Genomic DNA, 20,776 nt, shown 5'->3' on the forward strand with positions numbered 1-20,776 from the left:
GGCGGCGGCGGCGGCGGGCGCAGCGCGGCCAGGCCGAGGCTCTCCGCGCGCGGCGCCGACCCCGCCCCCGCGCCTCCCGCCCGCCGCCGCCGCCGCCGGGCCGCCGCCGCCTCGCAGAAGCCGCGGGAAAGTGCGCGCCGCTGATTGGCTGCCGCGCTCGCGGGGCTGCGGCCGGGCTTTTCAAATCCGCGCCGGGCGGGGCGCGCGGGCGGGCGGGGCGCGGGGCGGGCGGGGACCGGGCGGGGGGTGCGGGGGTGCGACCGGGCGGGGTTGGGGGGCGGTGGCGCGGGGCCGGGGCCGCGGGACCCTGCGAACCGCCTCAGACCAGCGTGAGGCGCGCGTCCCGCTCCCGCTACTCAGCCGGGCGCGCGCCTGGAGGCGGCTAAACCCAAAGCCCGGAGCCGGGAGCTCGGGGCCGGAGCCGGCGGGAGCGAGGTGACGTCACGGCCGCGCGCCCAATCGGCGCCCGCGAGGCGGCCCCGCGCGATCGCGGCCCCAGCCGGGACGCGCGGCGGCTGATCGGAGATGTGGGACCCCGGCGCCGCTCGCTCCCCGCCCCCTGCGAGTCCTGCGCTCGCACGTGCCCTTCGGACAGCAGTTCAGTGGCCAGTGGCCGGTGCGTGCGGTAGCGCGGGATCAGCGCACGAGGGCCGCCAGCCCCGCACGCGGGGGTCACCCACGCCCCTACCTGGAGGGCAGTAAGAAGGCGCCCGGGACAGGAAGCGCGGTGGCGCGAGGAAGGCAGAGGTCCAGTTCCAACTGCCCCTGCACATGGAAAGCAAGCTGGACGCCCCAGAGGAGCCCCTACACACACACACACACACACACACACACACACACACACCCCTGCGCTCCTGGAACCTGCATTACAGACTTGGCTTAGAGGGTCCCGAACAATGAGACAGAGCGTGGAAAACAGGCCAGAGGACAACCGGCCAGCACGATGGTGTTGGAGGCTTCCTGCAGAATATCTGCAGGGTGTGGATTCAGCTATCGCCCTCATCCCCCAGACTCAAGTCTGGCCTGGAGCTAGGTGGAGTGAGGGATCTGTTGTCAGCTAGGGGATGTGACATTCCAGTGAGGCTGCCGTGGGGCAAAGGGACAGGGCAGAAAGGGCTACCAGGAGCCCCTCCAGGAATGCCAGCCTGTAGTCAGAGAACATTTTCCAGAAGATCTCTGATTGTGAGGAGGATAGTGGGGTGGTAGGGTAACACAGAGATGGGCCACTCAGATCCCCTAACAGTCTTCCTGCTAAACCTCCAGCTACCACCTTCTATAAGCAGCCTCAGCTGCAAAGAGCCATCTCACCATGGGTCTCCCTTCCCAGGGCAGCCACATCCAGTGACTGAGGGGAGGGAGCTACAAAGGCCTGCTCAGTTCCTCTATAGGACTCTGGGAGGAGACACTACAGAGAAGGTGGCACTTCAAACTCTGCATCTTGACCCAGCCACGAGCTGCTTCCCACCAGACCAGGAACTGGCATAGGGCAAGCTGGGACAGGGATGAGATCCTCCACAGTGTCTCAACTGAAAGGAATTATGGAACTGCTCACTTTCAGCCGAGAACACTACATGAGGTCCTAATGCGTGCGGTGCCCTAGCAGGGTGCTGGAGATCCTGAGAAACCAGAAGAAACCCTTCCCCCAGAAGTCACTGCCAGAACTCACCAGGAGCTCCTGGAAAGTTATTGCATTTTGCCATATTATCCCTCTGGCTGAGGGAAGAGGCTCCCAGACCTGGATCCTGCTGAGGCACAAACTTGAAAACGGCACTTTTTAAATCCTACAGTACAGGACAAATACCACCATATCTCCTCTAATTTCACAGATTTGAAATTAAATCTCCTCTTCTGAAAAAAAAAAAATGCATTTAGAATAGTGTGATTGATATGCAAATTTATTCAAAACATGCAAATGTATGTTTAGATTTTCCTGAAGAAAGTTATTTGGGACTGGCTGGTCTTTTCCCGCCCAGTGCAAGCTTTGCCTGGCTGTCTCATAGAGGTCCTGAGCCCTTTTCATTAAGTCTGGCCAGTAGGACAGCCCCCAGCCCTGCACACTCCAGGGGTCTTGCCCTGTGGGGACTGTATTTCCAGTGACTGGGACTCCCACAAGTTCTCACATATGAGGCTCCCAAAGGTGGGCTGTTGTCCTTGTGGCAATGATTTCAGTGCATACAGAGCTTGGAAATTCGTAGAGTCTGGGTAGTTCCCTGGCACTGCAGGCTGAGAAAGGATGTTCTGAGAAACAGGCCTCAGGCAGGTGGGCGACGGCCCTGAGAGGCAAAGCCCCAAGCCCGGTGGGCTCAAAGGGATCCTGGCCACCCAAGGATGTCAGCAGCTAAGACTGAACCTTGCTTGGGTTTCTTTGAGACTCCTGTCATTTCTCTGGATGAAAATTCTGGACTCAGGGGCACCTGGGTGGCTCAGTGGGTTAAAGCCACTGCCTTTGGCTCCGGTCATGATCCCAGATGGGATCGAGAGCCCTGCATCGGGCTCTCAGCTCAGCAGGGAGCCTGCTTCCTCCTCTCTCTCTGCCTGCCTCTCTGCCTACTTGTGATCTCTGTCTGTCAAATAAATAAATAAAATCTTAAAAAAAAAAAAAAGAAAAGAAAATTCTGGACTCAAAGGCAGGTGATTACAGATGATGGATGGCTACCCTGCTCTGGCCTTTTGAGGGGTTCAGATGCCCTCCGTCTCAGCTCCCACAGCAGCACACCCCTCCCCCAGCTCTCAGACCAAGGCCAAGCTGGGCAAAGCCTTTAGGACCAGAGGACTCCAGGCCTGGTTGCTGGACCTGGGCCAAGCCCCACAACAACAGAACAAAAGATCAAGATTCATGGGGAGTCCCCTGGTCGCAAGGTCTTACAGTGGGTCGCATTAACCACCCACTCTGGGCATACAGCTCTGGAAGGCACAATACAAGCTCCCCTCCTTGTCCCCAGGGCGGCTTTGGCCCAAGGACGCTCTGCCTCCCTGCTCCTCCTTGCCACAGGTACTGCAGCTCATGGCTTGACCTCCCTGTAAGAGCTCCTGCCAAAGGCAAGGCCCAGACCCCTTAGCCGAAGGAGCCCCATCCCCTGCCAGGGCCAGGGTCCCTGAGGGGCCAGGCTCATTGCTGTTTCCATGGGGATGCATGCACTCTGACCCCTGCCTTTCTCCATCCCTGGCCAAATAAAGAGGGCTTCCAAGTGGAAACTGGCAGTCTTAAGCCACCCCTCCTCCCATGCCCCAGGTGGCCCCTGCCTTCAAGGAGGGGAAGGAATAAAGGCCCTTCCCCCAGCCCAGGCAGAGCAGTAGGGGTGGAGGGCCTCCCCCAACGCTCCTTCCCAGAAGCCTCTTCCCAGCCGGCCCACTTTGCTTTCCAGACTGGAAACTTGCCTTTTCCAAGGTCTGGCTCTGCCTCATCTCCCAGGCCACCTCAGTCCACTGGGACAACCACAGGAGCAGGAGCTGCAGCCACCAGGAGCCAGCAGGCAGCACTGCAAGGATCCTTAGGGTCACATGGGCCAACTCTCCATGAAGTGGGAGTCCCTGTCAGGCAGGGAAGATGGGCATGCAGACTGAAACCTGGCTGAGGAGACTCCAACCCACTTGCCCCCAAAAGCCGCTTCCTGGAGATCTCACCTGAGCTAGCCTACAAGCCTCCCAACCTCCCAGGAATTCCACTTCCTAAATCCCCTCTAATCCAGCCTCTCTCCAGTAGGAGGCAACTTTCTCCCCCTCCAGTCCATTCTTTACATCAACCAGAATTTTTCTAAACCACAAAACTGACCGTGTCACCCAACTATTTAAAATAATGCTAAGGCTCCCCAGTGCCCCTTACACAAAACCCACTCCTCAGCCAGCCTTATGTTGGACGTCCAGCTTTGCCTCTCCAACCCAGCCCTCCCTCCAGAGGCTCCTAGTCTGGAGCTGACTCCCCTCTGGATGGCAGCCCTTGGACAGCCACGCACATCCACCCTGTGCAGGTATCAAATTGAACTTCTCCCTGTGTCCCCATGCCAGATCTTACCTGTGATAGCACTTTCTCTAGAAGCCACCTCTGACTCCTCCCAGGCTGGCTGCGTCCTCTTGGAGGGTATGCACAGCCCTGTGTTTATCTCCAGGAGGCACTGCTGCCTGGGGCTGGACAGCCAGTCTTCTAGACCTGGTCCCCCTTGAACAGGTTCCTTAGGGCCCCACTAAAATACCACAGAACAACACAAAGCTATCGTTTCACAGTTTTGAAGGCTGGAAGCCTGAAGCTGAGGCCTATGTAAGGCCATGCTTCCTCTGAGGCTCTCAGGGAGCATCTTCCCAGGCTCTTCCCAGCTTCTGGTGATGGTGGGCAAGCCTTGGTGTTCCTGGGTTCCTATCAGCAACACTGCACTCCCAGGCTCTGTCTCACATGGTTTCATTTCCTTTGTGTCCACCTATATTGTCTTCTTTCTTTCTTAAAAAACTTTATTTTTAAGTAATCTCTACACCTGAAGTGGGGCTCGATTTTACAATTTTGAGATCAAGCGTCGCTTGTTCCACCAACCGAGCCAGCCGGGGGCCCCTATTTTCCCTTCTCCTAAGGACGCCAGTCCTAAGACCGCTTAAGGACTTCTTAATTTGATTATATCTGCAAAGACCCTGTTTCCAAATAAGGTCGCATTCAGAGTTAGGGGAGTTAGGGCTTGAACGTATCTTTTGGGGGACACAGTCCAACCCACATCTCCCTTACTAGCTGCACGACCTTGGGCAGGGTGTGAGGCTTCCGTGTGCACAGTGTGGCAGTAGTGCCGTACCCGCTGCAGGAGTGGCTGGGAGTTAGGAATGGCCGCGTCCCTAAGGGCACGTGGTCCCATTTGCCCCGCTGCCCTCCCTCGAGAAAGCGCGGGACTCGCCTGGCCCGGGTGATGGCCCGGGCAGTCGCCGCGTGGGCGGCGGAACCCGAGAGGCGCGGGTGCAGCGGAGCACGAAAGCTCGCTCGCACGTTCCGGCCGAGGGATAAGGAGGCGGCGCCCGGGCTGCGGAGGTTAGGAACCTGACCCAGCGGGGTACGCAGAGCTCCCGCCGTCCTGGCCCCGCCCCACAAATCTCGCCCGCCCCATTGGCCACGCGCCGCGAGGCCCCGCCCCCCCACCCGGCCCGGCCGGGCCCCGGACCGCTACCCAGCTCCTCTTCCTGCCTCTGACCTTCCGCCGCCGGGATGCCGCTGGCTCAGTGAGTCTCGCGGCTTCCGCCGAGAGAACCGAGGGCAGCGATGAGAAGACGGGCAACGTTCGCCGTGCCGCGCCCAGCCCTGCACCGCCCTCCTCCGCGGGAACTGCCCCAGGTGGAGGACCACCAGTCAGGGCGCCCTGACCAGCGCTGCCCACCCACTCAGGTTTTCGCTGAAGAAACATTGTTTTGTGCTAAAGTTGCGCTTCTTTTTTTAATTATGAGAACTGCAGAAAATTAAAAACCCAAAACATCTTAGGGCGCCTGGGTGGCTCAATCGATAAGCGTCTGCCTTCCGCTCAGGTCATGATCCCAAGGTCGTGGAATCGAGCCCCACATCAGGCTCCCTGCTCAGCAGGGAGCCTGCTTCTCCCTTTCCCACTCCCCCAGCTTGTCTTCCCTCTCTCGCTGTCTTTGTGTGTCAAATAAATAAAATCTTAAAAAAAAAAAAAAACACCCAAAACATCAAAGAGAAGAAAATGAAAGTTCTTTGCAGGCTCTGGGCCTGCCACTAGGTGTAAGAACTGGTAAAATCTTGGGGAACTCTTTGGGGGCACTTCTGTTCTGTACTAGTGACCAGGTTCCCCAGCCTGAGTTGGGAACTGACTAGAGACAGCGGAAGCGGCTGCTCACAGCCAGCCTAGTGGGCAGCCACACAGACACAGAACTTTGCCTCTCTTTCCCTCACTCCTGCCCCCAGCTAGATGGACTTTTATTTTTTTACTGTAATAAGTTTGCTTTTTTAAAGATTTTGTTTATTTGTCAGAGAGAGAGAGAGACAGAGAGAGAGCGCGCACAAGCAGGTGGAGCAGCAGGCAGAGGGAGAAGCAGGCTCCCCGCTGAGCAGGGAGCCGGATGCAGGACTCAGTCTCAGGACCCTGGGATCATGACCTGAGCTGAAGGCAGACACTTCTCAGACTGAGCAACCCAGGCGCCTCTGTAATAAGTTTATATTTACAGAAAAGATGCACAGATAACAGTTGCCCACCTGTTTCCCCTAGTCTCAACAGCTCACATTTCCATGGTAGCTTTGTCAAAACTAAGAAACCAGCATCAGTCCATTACCACTAACTAAATTCTAGGCTTGATTCAGAGCTCACCAGTTTTCCCACAAATGTAGAAACATTTGTCTTTTTAAAAAAGCAAATTGGAGGGGCACCTGGGTGGCTTAGCGGGTTAAAGCCTCTGCCTTCAGCTCAGGTCATGATCCCAGAGTCCTGGGATCGAGCCCCACATCGGGCTCTCTGCTCCGCAGGGAGCCTGCTTCCCCCCCTCTCTCTCTCTGCCTGCCTCTCTGCCTACTTGTGATCTCTATCTGTCAAATAAATAAATAAAATCTTAAAAAAAAAAAAAAGCAAATTAGATTGAAGCCAGAACAGAGAATCCTGTAGTAGATGGGCCCTCCCACTGTCAACAATTAACATGGGCAAAACAGATGAGGCAGCTGTTTTCAGGTGTGACAAAACAGGAAAGGCAGGACTGCAGTCTCCAGTGAAGGGAAATTCACAAGGTACACCTTGCCCACCCAGCTCTGTACTTGTGGCAGTCCCCTACCATGGCACAGGGAGATGTGGTCCAGCCAGGGCACACCGTATGACTGATCTCAGGGGCCAGTGCTGCTGTTGGAATCTGTGGAGAGGGCAGTGGAGGACAGGCAAGTGTGTCAAGGGGAGTCTAAGATGTTCCACTGTCCTTGGCTGAGAACGGGACTGCACATACTTGGGGTGAGGCCCCCAGACTTCCCAGACAACTGTTGTGGGAGCTCTGGGCTAGCTAGAGTGGACACCTTGCTCAAGTCCATGAATCCCCCTGACATGAAGCTGAGACACTAGGATACATCCCCTTGGAATTGGGGCTTCATCCTACAGCAAAACATTCTCTGGACACATCTTGTTATTTACTGCTGTGTATCATGTTACCCAAAAACTAAGTGGTTCAAAACAAATAGTAAAGGGAGATGCAGACTCCCTGCTGAGCAGGGAGCCTGATAATGGGCTCGATCCCAGGACCCTAGGATCATCACATGCGGTTGCTTTGGTCAGGAATTGGGAAAGAGTGAGACCGCTAGTTCTGTCCTTGCAGACAAGATGATGCCCAGAGCTGCCATCATCCAAAACCTTGGCTGGGGCTGCAGATAGGCTATGGGGATAGCTTTACTCGGATGTTGCTGGCCATTGGCAGGAGGCTTCAGGTCCTCCCCACGTGGGCCTTCTCTCAGGCTGCTTGAGTATCCTCCCAACACAGGGGCTGACTTTCCCAGAATGGGAATCTGGAGGGCAGAAGGCAGAAGCCACAGAGTGTTTAGTGATCTGAAAGCACACATGTCATTGTCAAAGGAAGATAACAGAATCTAGAGACTATAGCATATCATCCACAACAATCAGTGAGCAACAAAGTCACTGAGCATGCAAAGAAAAAAGGAGATGTGGCCATTATCAAGGTAAAAAAACAATTAATAGAAACCAACCATTGGGATGCCTAGGTGGCTCAGTGGGTTAAAGCCTCTGCCTTCAGCTCAGGTCATGATCCCAGGGTCCTGGGATCAAGCCCCGCATGGGGCTCTCTGCTCAGTGGGGAGCCTGCTTCTTCTCTCTGTATGCCTGTGATCTCTGTCTGTCAAATAAATAAATAAAATCTTAGAAAAGGGGCGCCTGGGTGGCTCAGTGGGTTAAAGCGTCTGCCTTCAGCTCAGGTCATGATCTCAGGGTCCTGGGATCGAGACCCGCATGGGGCTCTCTGCTCAGCAGGAAGCCTGCTTCCTCCTCTCTCTCTGTCTGCCTCTCTGTCTACTTGTGATTTCTGTCAAATAAATAAATAAAATCTTAAAAAAAAAAGAAAAGAAAGAACCAACCATAAGCCCAGTTTTAGATATGGCGGAGAAAAACTTTAAGGCAGGTGTTTGAAGATGTTCAATAAAGGAAAATATGATCTAATGAATGAAGAGAAACCTCTATAGAAAAAATAGAAGCTGTTAAAAATCAACAAATGAGGGGCACCTGGGTGGCTCAGTGGGTTAAAGCCTCTGCCTTCAGCTCGGGTCATGATCCCAGGGTCCTGGGATCGAGCCCCGCATCGGGCTCTCTGCTCAGCGGGGAGCCTGCTTCCCTTCCTCTCTCTCTGCCTGCCTCTCTGCCTACTTGTGATCTCTGTCAAATAAATAAATAAAAAATCTTATAAAAAATTAAAAAAAAATCAACAAATGAGGGGCACCTGGGTGGCTCAGTTGGCTAAGCGTCTAACTTCAGCTCAGGTCATGATTCCAGGGTTCTGGGATAGAGTCCTATGCCAGGCTCCCCCTGCTTTTCCCCCCGCTTGCTCTCTCTCTAATAAATAAAATCTTAAAAAATAATAAAAACTTTAATTTTAAAGGTTTACAAAAATATACCTTGGCAGTCACACTGACTCAGCAATCCAGCTTCTAGGGATCTGTCCTTGAGTTTGTTACAATAAAGTTCAGTTTTATATACAGAAACCCCTTCAAATAACAGTGGCTGAGAAAAGATGGATGTTTCCTCGATTAGGTAGAACAAGTCCAAGATCAGAAGTCCAGGGTCCGTCCTTTCCATCCCATCACCCACAGTGCTTGGCAGGCAGAAGGAAGCAGAAGGGTCAAGGAAAGCTGCTGAATGGAGCATTTTCCAGGAAACCCAGAAACCTAAGAATGGGTGACGCTGTGGGGAGTGAGTAGGCTTAGACTCAGCCCAATAGACACCATTCCTGTGTACTCAAGGACCCAAATAAAAGTCTCTTCCATACTCTAGTCCGGGCCATCACCCTGGTTGTGTATGTTGTTCCAACAACAAGATAGGGCTGGAGGCTAGTTACCTGCTCCTTCTGCTGTGTATGCCTGGCTGAGGCTGCTTTCAGTTGGAGGAAGGCATGCCTTTCCCCATGGTGCTCAAAGGTGTCCTGGCTCTTCCACCCCAAGGGCCTTGCCCTTCAGCTTCACTTCAGGCCCTTCTCCTGGGCTCACATCCTCGCACTTGCCATAGCCAATAAATGCAAGCCACCCACCACCCACTGTGAACATCCCTCTTTTGCTAGCTCACTTGCTGTGGTACCTGACTCCCATGGTACCTGACTCCCAAGGCCCTTCAGGACCCGCAGCCCCACAGGCCAGTGGTCCTGCCACTTTCCACTATCCCAAGCGGCTCCCACCTTTTCCTCACTTCCCCTCATCCCCCGTTTAAATTTCCCAGTCAAACCTTACAGCCACTCTTTTGCACACATCTTAAACTCTACAGTCCCTCTCTTCCTTCATCACCCTTCTGGGCAAAACTCCAACCCTGTACAATCCAGTTTCTGAGCCTGATCTGAGCCTGCTCTGAGCCTGATCCTGGCCACAGGAGGGCAAACAGCTGGGTCTTCCTCCGCTATCCTGATTCCTAACCTGATCCTCTAACCCAATGTCTAACATGACCTCCCCCCAACCAGATCCCTAACCTGACTCCTGACCTCATCCTCAACCGATTCTCTAAACTCCCTAGCTGGGGCATTTGTGCTGTGTATCCCACCTTGTTTCTTGGGACTCTTGTCACTTGTGTAAACATGGAGCGACTATGGAAGATTATGTTCAATTTGTAGGGAGCATAGAGAAAAGAAAAAGGACTTTAAAAAAAGAGAGAAAAAAGAAAGAAAAACAGCAGAGTCTGTGATACAAAAACAGACCCACTGCCAGGATTCTGTACACTTGGACTGCTGCATGAGTAGGCGGGGAGCAAGAAGGCAGCCACTGACGTGGCATTAAGGGTATGGATGGCAAGCTGGCAGGATGCCAGGTTTCTACTTGTTTTTTTAATTATTATTTTTATTATTAAGTAAGCTCTATGCCCAATGTAGGACTTGAACTTCTGACCCCAACATCAAGCCCTGCATGCTTTATGGATTGAGCCAGTCAGGTACCCCTCTACTTGTTTCTTTATATGCCTTTTATTTTTAAAGATTTTATTTATTTGAGAGAGAGTGAGCGAGTGCACAAACAGGGGCGAGAGGCAAAGGGAGAAGCAGATTCCCCGCCAAGCAGGGAGCCTGATGAGAGGCTCCATCCCATGACCCTGGGACCATGACCTCAGCTGAAGGCAGCCGCTTAACCGACTGAGCCACCCAGGTGCCCCTTTATATTTATTTTTATAAACTTAAAATGCTTATAATAAGCACATGTTCTTTAGCTAATAAGAAAAACCAATAATGGGGATTGCCTGGGGAGTTCAGTCGGTTGAGCCTCTGCCTTCTAGGCTCAGGTCCTAATCTCAGGGTCCTGGAATGGAGGCCTGCATTGGGCTCCCTGCTCATCAGGGAGCCTGCGTCTCCCTCTCCCTCTGCCTCTCGCCTGGCTTGACTCTCTCAAATAAATAAAATCTTTGCAAAAAGAAAGAAAGTCCAATAAAGGTATTGTTAAAAAGGACTTTCCCTAAAACTCCACCCTAGCATTGGAGCTGCAGAAAGCATCCCAGGTGGGTGTTCACAAGCGCCCCCTCTATTTTTGCTTCTCTCTCTCATGCAACTTAGGTGGGCCACAGGAGAATCATGCCAAGGACAAGTGAACATTGTTGCCGTATTTCCTTACACTTGACCCCTTGGGCAGTACAGAGGCAGATGGGGCCTTCCCCCCATCCTCTGTCCTTCAAAGTCCTGCAGACACAGCATTGTTAGGGACCAGCTTTGATTCTCACCCACTCTGTGGGGCTCCCTACCTGCCCCTTGATGGCTTTGGAACCCAGCCTTCAGGAGCTGAGGGCCAATGTCAGTTACTAGTATCAGCACAAGCCTTCTCCTACACTTTGGACATTGGAAGGCCAGTCCTATCTGATCCTGAGCACCTGTTTGCCCTGATTCAGACCTGACCCTGGGGTCCACGGACAAGAACTATCCTTCGTTATCCCACCATTGCCTCCTGAGGGATGTATAGGATAGGGTCCTGGCTTTATGGGCTTTTGACCTGGGAGGCCTGTTTCAGGCATCAACGTGCTTAGATTAACTCTGTGTTATGATGTCCGTAGCGCTCACTGCCCAGTGACAACATAAGCACTTCATCTGGTCTCCCAAATGCTCTGCACTAACTAGCTCCATTTTCTCCCACCTGAGATGGGGACGCCAGGCCCATCTCCGCCCAGCATCTGACAGTCCCGGAAAAGAAAACCACTGCAGGGAGGCATCTTCTTCCTGATGGTGAGGGCCGAGCCCCCCAAAGAGACATGCAATTCAACCAAGTTCAGTCTCTCAAGAGCGGGGAGCCTGCTAAGATTAGGGCTTCCACACTCCTGCAGCCCAGAGAACAGTTCTGCACCGAGTAAGTACTGCCGGACCTCCCCTAAGCGGTACCTTGGGATTTACATCCGCGAACAAGAAACAGGCACGTAAGGCCAGAGGGAGGTAAAAGGCCTTCCAGGCTAAGCGTGGGATGGGGCAAGGACGGGAGCGTGTCCCGAGGAGGAGCCTGTTGCCGCCGGGCTGGAGTGCAGGCTGGCAGGAGTTGCCTGCTGGGGGTGGGGGGCGGGGGGGGACCACGTCCACTGAACCCCAGGAGCCGCCCACCCCATCTCTCCCTGCCTGCTTTTCCTGCATCACCTCCTCCGTCCCCGTACGACCATGACGAAAGAACCCCATCTTAGGAAAGGAGAGCGTGGGCTAAAAGGTCCGCTCTGGGTGGAAGATCTTCTGGAGCAGGCGTCTGAGCTCAGCTGGGAGGGTCAGCCCGTGAGCTGGGGGCGCAGCCCTAGGCCCGGCCCCAGGGAGGGCCCCTCGGGGCTACGCGCGGGAAGGGGACGAAACCTACAGCGAGCACCTGCTCCGCCACCCAAACCCGGCGGACTGCGTTCCTCCATAGGGCCCTCCTCCGAGCGCCCCCAGCAGCGCGCGCCGCCGCTCTCCGCCTGCCCCGACCCGGAAGGGCCCAGCGCGCAAGCGCGGCCGGCGCGGCGGGCCCCAGAATTCCGCGCGGTCTCGGGGTCCGGCCGTCGCGGGGCACGCCGGGACCCGCAGTCCGCGGCGGCCCGAGCCCGCCCTGCACCTGGCGGGCGGCGGGCGCCCGAGGGGCCCAATGGGAGCGGCGGCCTGGCTGCCCCGCCCCGCGCTGCCGGACGCTGTGCCGGGACATGGCTGCCGCCGGTGCCGGGTCCTTGAGCTGAGCGCCCGCCGCCGGGAGCCAACCGTCGCCTTCAACCGTCCGCGCGGGCGGGCCGAGGCGCCGGCGGGCGGGCGGGCGAGCAGCCGCAGCCGCCGCGCAGGAGGAGGAGGCAGCAGCAGGAGGCCCGAGCGGCCGCCGCGGCTGGGCACATGGCGTCCATCTTATTGAGGAGCTGCTGCAGCTGGGCGCCCTCTCGCCTCCCGCCGCCCCGCACCGCCGCCCCGAGGGGTAAGAAGCCGGCGCTCTGCCGACAGCGCGGGGCCTGGAGCCGGGGCCGGCGGGGTCGGGTGGGCCGGGCGGGGCCGAGGCCTGGGGCCGGGGCTGGCGGCGTCGGGAGGACGAGAGCAGAGGGCCGGGAGTCCGGGTGGGACGGTCTCGGGCCTCGAGCCTCGGGCCTCGGCTGCCCCGCGGCAGCACAGCGCCGGCGGGCGCCCTGGTGGGTCGCTGGGTAGTGGCGCTCGGACCTTGGGCTGGGGCTGGGGTCACGCGGGGCTGGGACCTTGCGCCGCCTCGCCCCTCTGCCCGCCCTGGCCAGCCCGGTGTCGGGGTGTGGGAGCCGCGCGCGGGGCGGCGGCCTGTGACTCACTCGCACCGTGACCTTAGCCGCCCGGCTGCTGGCGGCGGCGTCCTGAGCGGGGTTCGGAAAGTTTTTTGAAGGGAGCGCGCTAACGGCCAGCCCTGGGACGGTCTGGGCGCTCCTGTCGTGGTTAAGCTTGGTGGAACGCCGTGTTCACTCTCGGGGAAAGTCGTGCCCTTGGGACACGTTTAGGACTCCTTGAGATGAGATGGCCAGGGTCTGCGGGCTTGTAGGACATCCACAGCGCCGGTATTCTAGTACAGTTACGTGTTTGTAGAGGGGACCCCTGGCCTTGCTCGGGATGGCCCCAGGCAGGTCCCCTGGTATCCCCAGCCTCTGTGATTCTGCTGTCCACACAGAGATCACACCTAACTCGGGGTTCTTAGGGGTCCATATGTCAGTAGTCCAGACTCCCTTTCTGATTCTTTTTACATTAACCTGAGTTTGTTCCTTATCTGTTAAGATTAGTACTTCCCTTACAAGTATTAGAGGCTCAAGTGAAATATATTTCAAAGTACTTTAGGATTCACAAAAGCACACCCAAGAAACATGATTCTTGTAATTTTTAACAGTAATGACTGTTGGCTGCTTAGAACTTTGGAGCCATGGGAAGGGCACTGAGCAGTGGGAGTTGACGGTGTGAATGGTCTGGGTGTCCAGGTCCCTCTGCTGTTAGAGTTCTCCGTGTATCTCTTCCCTGTTAAGCATGGTAATAAAAATACTTTGGCCACTTCAGGTTTCTGTAGCACGTTCACAGTTTAAAAGTGAGCAGAATTTGTTTTTATGGTTGTGTCATTCTGGGAATACAGATGTTTCTTGTAGTTAGCACTGTTCTTTATTATACAGGAAGGGGCTGAGAGTGGCTTGGACATTAGGTTTGCTGTAGGACCAACAGGGAATCCAGAGCCTGGGAGACCCACGGCTGGACTCCGAATCCATTCTTGAACCTTCCAGAACATTCCTGGCTGGGCGCAGTGGCCCTTTTCTGCAGCAAGTTTCCCCAGTATTAACTTTTTCTGTCAGTGTGGCTCATTGTCACAATTAGTGAACCAACATTGGTACATTGTTACTAACTGAGCTCCATACTGTATTCAGATTTCTTTTATTCTGTCTCACACTTTTTAAAATTTTATTTATTTTATTTTAAAGATTTTATTTATTTATTTATTTGAGGGAGAGACAGTGAGAGAGAGCATTAGTGAGGAGAAGGTCAGAGGGAGAAGCAGACTCCCCGTGGAGCTGGGAGCCGGATGCGGGACTCGATCCCTGGACTCCGGGATCATGACCTGAGCTGAAGGCAATTGCTTAACTAGCTGAGCCACTCAGGTGCCCTCTGTCCCACACTTTATTCTGATTTTTTTACTTTGTTATTTACATACTTTCTATTCACCTTTGTTTTTTATTAGTACCTTTCCTTTATTGTGCACATATTTTATTTCTGATGTCTTGCTGCACCCCAGGACCTTACCCAGGACACCACATTACAGGTTGTAGTTATTTCTCTTTAGTCTCGGCTGTGACATGTTTCTCAGGGTTTTCTTGACAGTTTTGAGGACTGTTCAGCTCTGTTGTAGAATCCCAACCTTCAGGGAGGGGAGAGGGTCTGGGAATTGACATTGATTGCCAGTGGCCTAGGGTGTGATCAGTCATGTCTAGGTAATGAAGAAAAGAACTCTTGACTAAGGGGTCTTGGGGAGCATTGGACTTAGTGGCATCTGTAGATGCCAAGCCCACAGGGACACAGACTCCTGCACTCAGAAGTCTTCTAAACCATGCACTATGTGCCTCCCCATCTGGCTGGTCCTCATGTCCTTTATAATAAACTATAATAGTAGATAATTTTCCTGAGTTCTATGTTGTTGGAGAGAATTAATAAAACTCAAAGTGGTGGTGGGAACCCTCCTATTTGTAATTGGCAGAGATGTGGGTGACCTGAGGACCCTATTTGCAACTGGGGTCTGAAGCTGAGCAGTGTTGTGGGACTGAAGCCTTAATAACTGTGGGGGTGCACTAACTCCAGGTAGGGTCAGACAGAACCAACTAGTAGGCTGTCCAGCTAGGGCCAGAGAGTTGGAGAATTGGTTGTGGGGATGGGGATTAAAGGGATTTATAGAAGGAGGAAATGGCCCATCTATAGCCCGTATCCCCGAGTCCTCCCCCTGGATCCCTTAGGAGCAGGCTCCTTGGAGGGCTGGGGAAACCTTCAGAGTGCAGAGATTGTGGGAAGGGGCCAGGTAGGACAGGGGATGTGCAGTTCACATAATATAGTGATGGGAGGGCAGGCCAAGGAGCTCTGGGAGCTGTGACAGCTTGTCTTTTTGCTGGGGGGAGGCGGGTGCGGGGCTGGGAGCCATGTTCTTGAGGTGCGGGGCTAGTTCAGGTCTGGCACACTTCTGTTTGGTCCTCAGCTGGAGTAAGAAGGGCTTCATGTTACTTAAAATGTAGTGTTTGAAGTATAAAAGATTATGAATCATGGTAACCACTTGGGAGCCCAGAGCCCAGCTTAAACAAGACTGTCACCTATACTACAAGGTCCCGAATTTGATGGGAATAGCCTTCTACACTGAAGTTGCCTGTGATGACACTAGGTTTCTCTTGGGATACATAAAGTGACAAGTAGAAGTCTTTGTCTCCAGAGGGTCCGCCGGAGCTGCTTGGGTCTCCCCTGCCTGGCCTGCTCGAAGGGTGTTTTGGGCTGGCACCTGTCCCCTGTCATACCCATCTTCTCTCCTCCCTTCTCACTCTGGTTCCCAGACTGAACCCTCAGCACCCCGCACCAGCTCTGTGTACTCCTGCTGCCTCAGGGTCTTAGGGTGCCAGCCTGCCTTTCCAGCCTTGTGGCCTGGCACCCTGTCAGCATGGTGCCTCTGGCCCCGTGGCCCCCATATTTGTTACGTTCCCTCCGCAGGAGGTCTCCACAGCACAGGGCTTGATCCCAGGTAAGCCAGGGCATTGGTCTTGAGAACGAACTCTGAATTTATGCTTACAGAAACCATACTGATTTAGAAAAAGTGTTAAAAATACACCAAAATCATTAAAGTATGCTGTACACTCACCAGTACTGTTTATCCAAGAAATAGCTTGCTCTTAGTGTCTGTTTTACCAGTAATTCTCATAGCCCTCGCCCCTTCCTGTGGGCAGAGAAGGTGTTGGGCTGTTTGCATGGGGTCCTTGTTGCTCTGTGGGGTGTCTGGGCGTTGGGGGTCCCATGCAGCCTGGCATCAGCTGGAGTGAGGGAGTGGTCCTGCCTGGGAAGACCCCCATGCCTGGGCTCTGTGGACCCTGTGCTGGTGAAACTCGGTATCCCTGGTTGGGGTGTTTGAAGCCCGGGGCTGTTTAAGATTCCCCTTCTTTCTAGGGCTACCCCAAGACCCTGTGTTCCTAACTGAACAGACCCTTCACTTAGCAGCACTCTGAAACCTTCCAACATTCAGAACAGAATTCCAGAGACTTACTCTGCAAAAGAGACTCTAAAAGGTGAAATCAGTCTGCAGCCCCTGGTTTGAGACTTATATTCTTGTTTTCTCCTTGTCTTTGTCGTAGGTACTCTGAGAGATCGTGCCTGTCTCAGCTGTGCCAACACCGTGGGGCTGATAAGCCACCTGTAAGTCAACAACGTCACTGTGCGTCCCTTTAAAGTGGGAGCTTGAAAATGCTTGAGTGCTGTGTGACTCCTGATTTGGAGGGGATGGTATAGTCTACCCTCCTGTTCTTTAACCTCATATGTTATTGGAACTTGGGAAAATAAACATTCATGATCCTAGTACCTGTTGTAAATATTATTACATTTTGGTGAATTTTATTCTGGTCTTTTCTTCATGTGTCTGTTTTTTGAAAAGTGTGTACTTACTGTGCACCATGTGCTTTTCCACATTCCCACAGCTGTTTGTCTGTGGGTTTTCATGTACTTGTGCAAGGAGACATAGGCTGCACCAAGACCCTCCCTCAAACCCCATTTGGTCCTTTGTAGAGCATTGTGTTGAGTGACTGTTGGCCGCAAGGCTTGCCCCCACCTGGTGGGGGATGTGTGGGATGTGGTGGACTTAGCCCTTCCCTGTGGTGGTACTTTGTGAGGCTGGAGGACTTCCTGGGGGGAGTGGCATCCATACTTCCCTGTCCACTGTCATACGTGGACTCGAACGTCCCTCAGGGTTCCTGTGCTCTCCCACCCACCATTCCCTCTGCCCGGCATCCCCGAGCATAGTTTCCTTCTGATCAGCTTCCCCACCTACGTGGTTGGATTCCCAGACCTGTCTCTTGACTCCCAGGCCCTTGTCCACTTGCCCGAGATACCCAGAGTAGAGCCTGTCTCTCCCTTTGGACAGCCCAGATTCTTCCAATCTGGGAATACAGACATCTTTCCCAATTGCTGTCCAGCTGGCCCCTCACAACCACAGAGCTATAGGGTCTTCTGAGTTTTCTTATAATTTGAGCTTGTTCATTTATCACTTCATCTTGTCTATAACACTTTTCTGGAGAATGCTTCCTGGAACAGATTTAGTTTCCTAAAATAAAAACTATGTAAGTCATACACAAAAACTTGGTTGATGGTGAAGCAAAATTGTGTTTAAACACAGGGGGCTTGAGAGGCTTTTCTTGCATGTGTGAGCATCTTTGTGGAATGAGGTTGGCACACATGCGGTGTATGGTGGGGACACAGAAGAGTCTGATTCAGAGCCCCTCCCAGCAGCAATCCTTGCTGGCCCCTGCATGTGGCAAGAGTACTCCCCACCTGGCTCTTGGATTTGATTTTTTTTTTTTTTTTAAACAGGATTTTATTTATTAGAGAGAGAAAGAGTGTGTTCACAAGCAGGGGGAGCTGTAGGGAGAGGGAGAGGCAGACTCCCTGCTGAGCAGGGAGCCAGATGTGGGGCTTGATCCCAGGACCCCAGGATCATGACCTGAGCCAAAGGCAGATGCTTAACTGCCTGAGCCACCCAGGCACCCTGATCTTGGGTTTGATTTCAAAGATTTTATTTATTATTTTAGAGTGGGTGTTGGGGGAGAGGCAATCCCGAGCAGACTCCCCACTGAGTTCAGAGCACAACAACAACATCCCCAGGATCACGGCCTGAGCTGAAATCAAGAGTCAGCCACTCAACCGACAGAGCCACCCAGGTACCCCTGGGTTTGATTTTAATTAGATTTCTCTTTTGACCAATGTAAGATGTTGTTGTCATGAGCTCTTTCTTTTTATGATACGGAGCCATTGATGAATGTTCATGGAACATCTTTACTCTTGCCTAAGTGAGCATTTCTAGATTTAATTCTAAAGCAAACTCTGTAATCCACGGGTAACCCTCTCGGGGGCATGGGGCCCAGCGCGAGGCTGGAAGCAGGGGCTGCTGATCCTGGGGTGCAACTCCTGCTTACCATAAAGCCTCGTAAGGCCAGCTCTTGTTTTTCTTTCAAGACAACCTAGAAGTCTGGGTTTTTGTGTGAAGTGTCTGGTTTCTAGGTACCAGACCTCTAAGGGAGGTTAGAGGACTGCGGTGGGGGCTGGTTCACCTGCATGAACCACTCGGCGGTGGGGCGTTGGGGGGGTGGTGCTGCCAATCAGTGACCCCAGCGGCCTGCAGAGCCTTCTGTGCCCTTTTCTCTCGCGTGGGACACTTGTGTCTGACTGGTCTCCACCTGACGTTTCCCCCAGTGAGGCCTCCTGCTGGCTTTTATCTGCAGGGGACCAGGCCTGGAACACTTCCTTTCTGGACAGTCCTTTCTGGGTTTACTTCTGAATTATTTCAGTTCTAAGGTGGTCTTTTTGGGATTGTAACTGGAGTGTCCTCAAAACCATAAAATCAGGGCTCCTGGGGGGCTCAGTCATTTAAGTGTCTGCCCTCAGCTCAGGTCATCGTCCTAGGGTCCTGGGGATTGAGCCCCTCAGCGGGGAGTCTGCTTCTCCCTCTCCCTCTGCTGCTCCCCCTGCTAGTGCATGTACTGTCTCTCTCTCTCTTTCTCAAATGAATAAATAAAATCTTTTTAAAAACCCATAAAATTGTTTGGGAATATTAAAGGTGCCCACAGTTTCCTAGGGGGTTAGCTGTTTTCTTTAGTAAGAGCTTTTCGCTTGTTTCAGGAAGAGGTCTGTCATTTTCTTTATCTGGGCCACACCTGGTGCCTCTAAGAGGATGCCCAGACATGTTGGGTGTGGTGTTCCTGGGTCATCTTTTTCATTATTTTTCTACGTGATCATTGCTGGCATGTAAGTCACCAGTTTTCTTGTGTCCAGCCACTTCTCACAGCTTGTTTATCGTGTTCTAGCTCACACGGTACCACCTGTCCTTGGAGGCATGGTATGTTGGGGCCCAGCGCCCTGTGCATCTCTCCTTCTGGTGCCCGTGCTTCTGATTTCCCACTTCCTCAGCCGCCGGGCCTGGCGTCTGAGCAGCTGCGTTGTCACTCCAGCAAACAGTGGAGTGTCTAGTGTTTGGCCTATGTCATGTTAGATTTTGTTTTTAGTACTCTCTGCCCTGTATTTTTATTCCTGTTTTTGTTAGGGATGGATGTTGAATTTTTCAACCACCTTTTAAGAGTCAAATGTACCTGCATTTAAGATTCATATTAAAACATAAAAACTGGGGCACCTGGATGGCTTAGTGGGTTAAAGCCTCTGCCTTTGGCTCAGGTCATGATCCCAGGGTCCTGGGATCCAGCCCCACATTGGGCTCTCTGCTCAGCGGGGAGTCTGCTCCCCCCCCCCCGCCTGCCTTTCTGCCCACTTGTGATCTCCGTCTTGTCAAATAAATAAATTTAAAAATCTAAAAAAACAAAAATAAAAATAAATAAAACATAAAAACTGGGGCACCTGGATGGCTCAGTGGGTTAAGCCTCTGCCTTTGGCTCGGGTCATGGTCTTGGGGTCGCAGGATCGAGCCCCGCGTTGGGCTCTTTGCTCGGCAGGGAACCTTCTTCCCCCTCTCTCTCTGCCTGCCTCTCTGCCTACTTGTGGTCTCTCTCTTTCTGTGAAATAAAACCAAATAAACAAACATAAAAACTGCTTTATTAATACAAATTTTTTTACAAGTTAACAATTTGTAGAAAGTTAAGTGCTTTCTTTAGAAAGTTAAGCAGTGTGGGGCACCTGCTGGCTCATTTGGTGGAGTGGGTGACTCTTCCTTTCAAGGTCGTGAGTTTGAGCCCCATGTTGTGTGTAGAGCCTACTTAAAAATAAATAAAAGAAGATTATAGGGAAAAGAAAAAAAACTGTTGAGCAGTGGGAACCAAAAAGCTGTTCAGATGAACAGCTACACTTCAAATGAGAGGTTACAGGTGAGAATTGAAGTCTTTATCAGTCTCAGCATCCCGGCCATGTTGCATTTCCTTTTGCTGGTTCAGTATAAGAAATACTGAGCCACACGGTTAAGGACAGGTGACCCTTGAGCAAGGCAGGGAGGTGTCAGGGGCACCAAGCCCTGTGCATTCGAAAACACACATACGACTTGACTTCCCCCAGCTGAACAACGGCTAGCCAGCTGTTGACTGGAAGCCTTGCTGAATTCAAACAGTCGATTCTCACTTGTCTCGTCTGTGTAACACATGCTGCATTCTTAAAATAAAGCAGGCTAGACAAAAGAAATTGTAAGGAAAGTGCACTTAACAGGGCCATCCCGCATTTGTGGGAAGAGCTCTGTGTATAAGCCCAGCCACAGAAGTCCACGCGGTCCTGAGGCCAGTGTGGTGGCCACTGTGCTCTCTCTGGTGGTTCTTTTGCGATCTCAGTCTTCAGCTAAAATCGTCCAGACCCCAAAGGGTGAACAGGTGGGGAGTTTCTGATCCAAGACAATGTCATGGCCATTGTCTAGCTGCTCTTGACCTCCTTTATCATAAAAATAAAGGCAGCGAGGGAGCCCCTAAAATTGGGAATAAGCAAACTAACTCATTAATCC

General features: G+C 53.1%; 1 protein-coding gene across 2 annotated transcripts in view; it reads left to right on the top strand.

Annotated features, from left to right (window-relative positions):
- The first annotated feature begins 12,242 nt into the window (after positions 1–12,242).
- LETM1 (leucine zipper and EF-hand containing transmembrane protein 1) overlaps positions 12,243–20,776 on the top strand; it is a 37,468-nt gene continuing 28,934 nt past the window's right edge. For both annotated transcript variants that reach the window (XM_032856389.1, XM_032856398.1), the window contains exons 1-2: positions 12,243–12,541; positions 16,434–16,494. In XM_032856389.1, coding sequence (XP_032712280.1) covers positions 12,463–12,541; positions 16,434–16,494 — 140 coding nt within the window. In that variant the 5' untranslated portion in view covers positions 12,243–12,462. The remainder of the gene's footprint in view (positions 12,542–16,433; positions 16,495–20,776) is intronic.

This window comes from Lontra canadensis, unplaced genomic scaffold (assembly GCF_010015895.1).
Source record: "Lontra canadensis isolate GAN:19392208 unplaced genomic scaffold, GSC_riverotter_1.0 scaffold1, whole genome shotgun sequence".
NCBI classification, from domain to species: Eukaryota; Metazoa; Chordata; class Mammalia; order Carnivora; family Mustelidae; genus Lontra; species Lontra canadensis.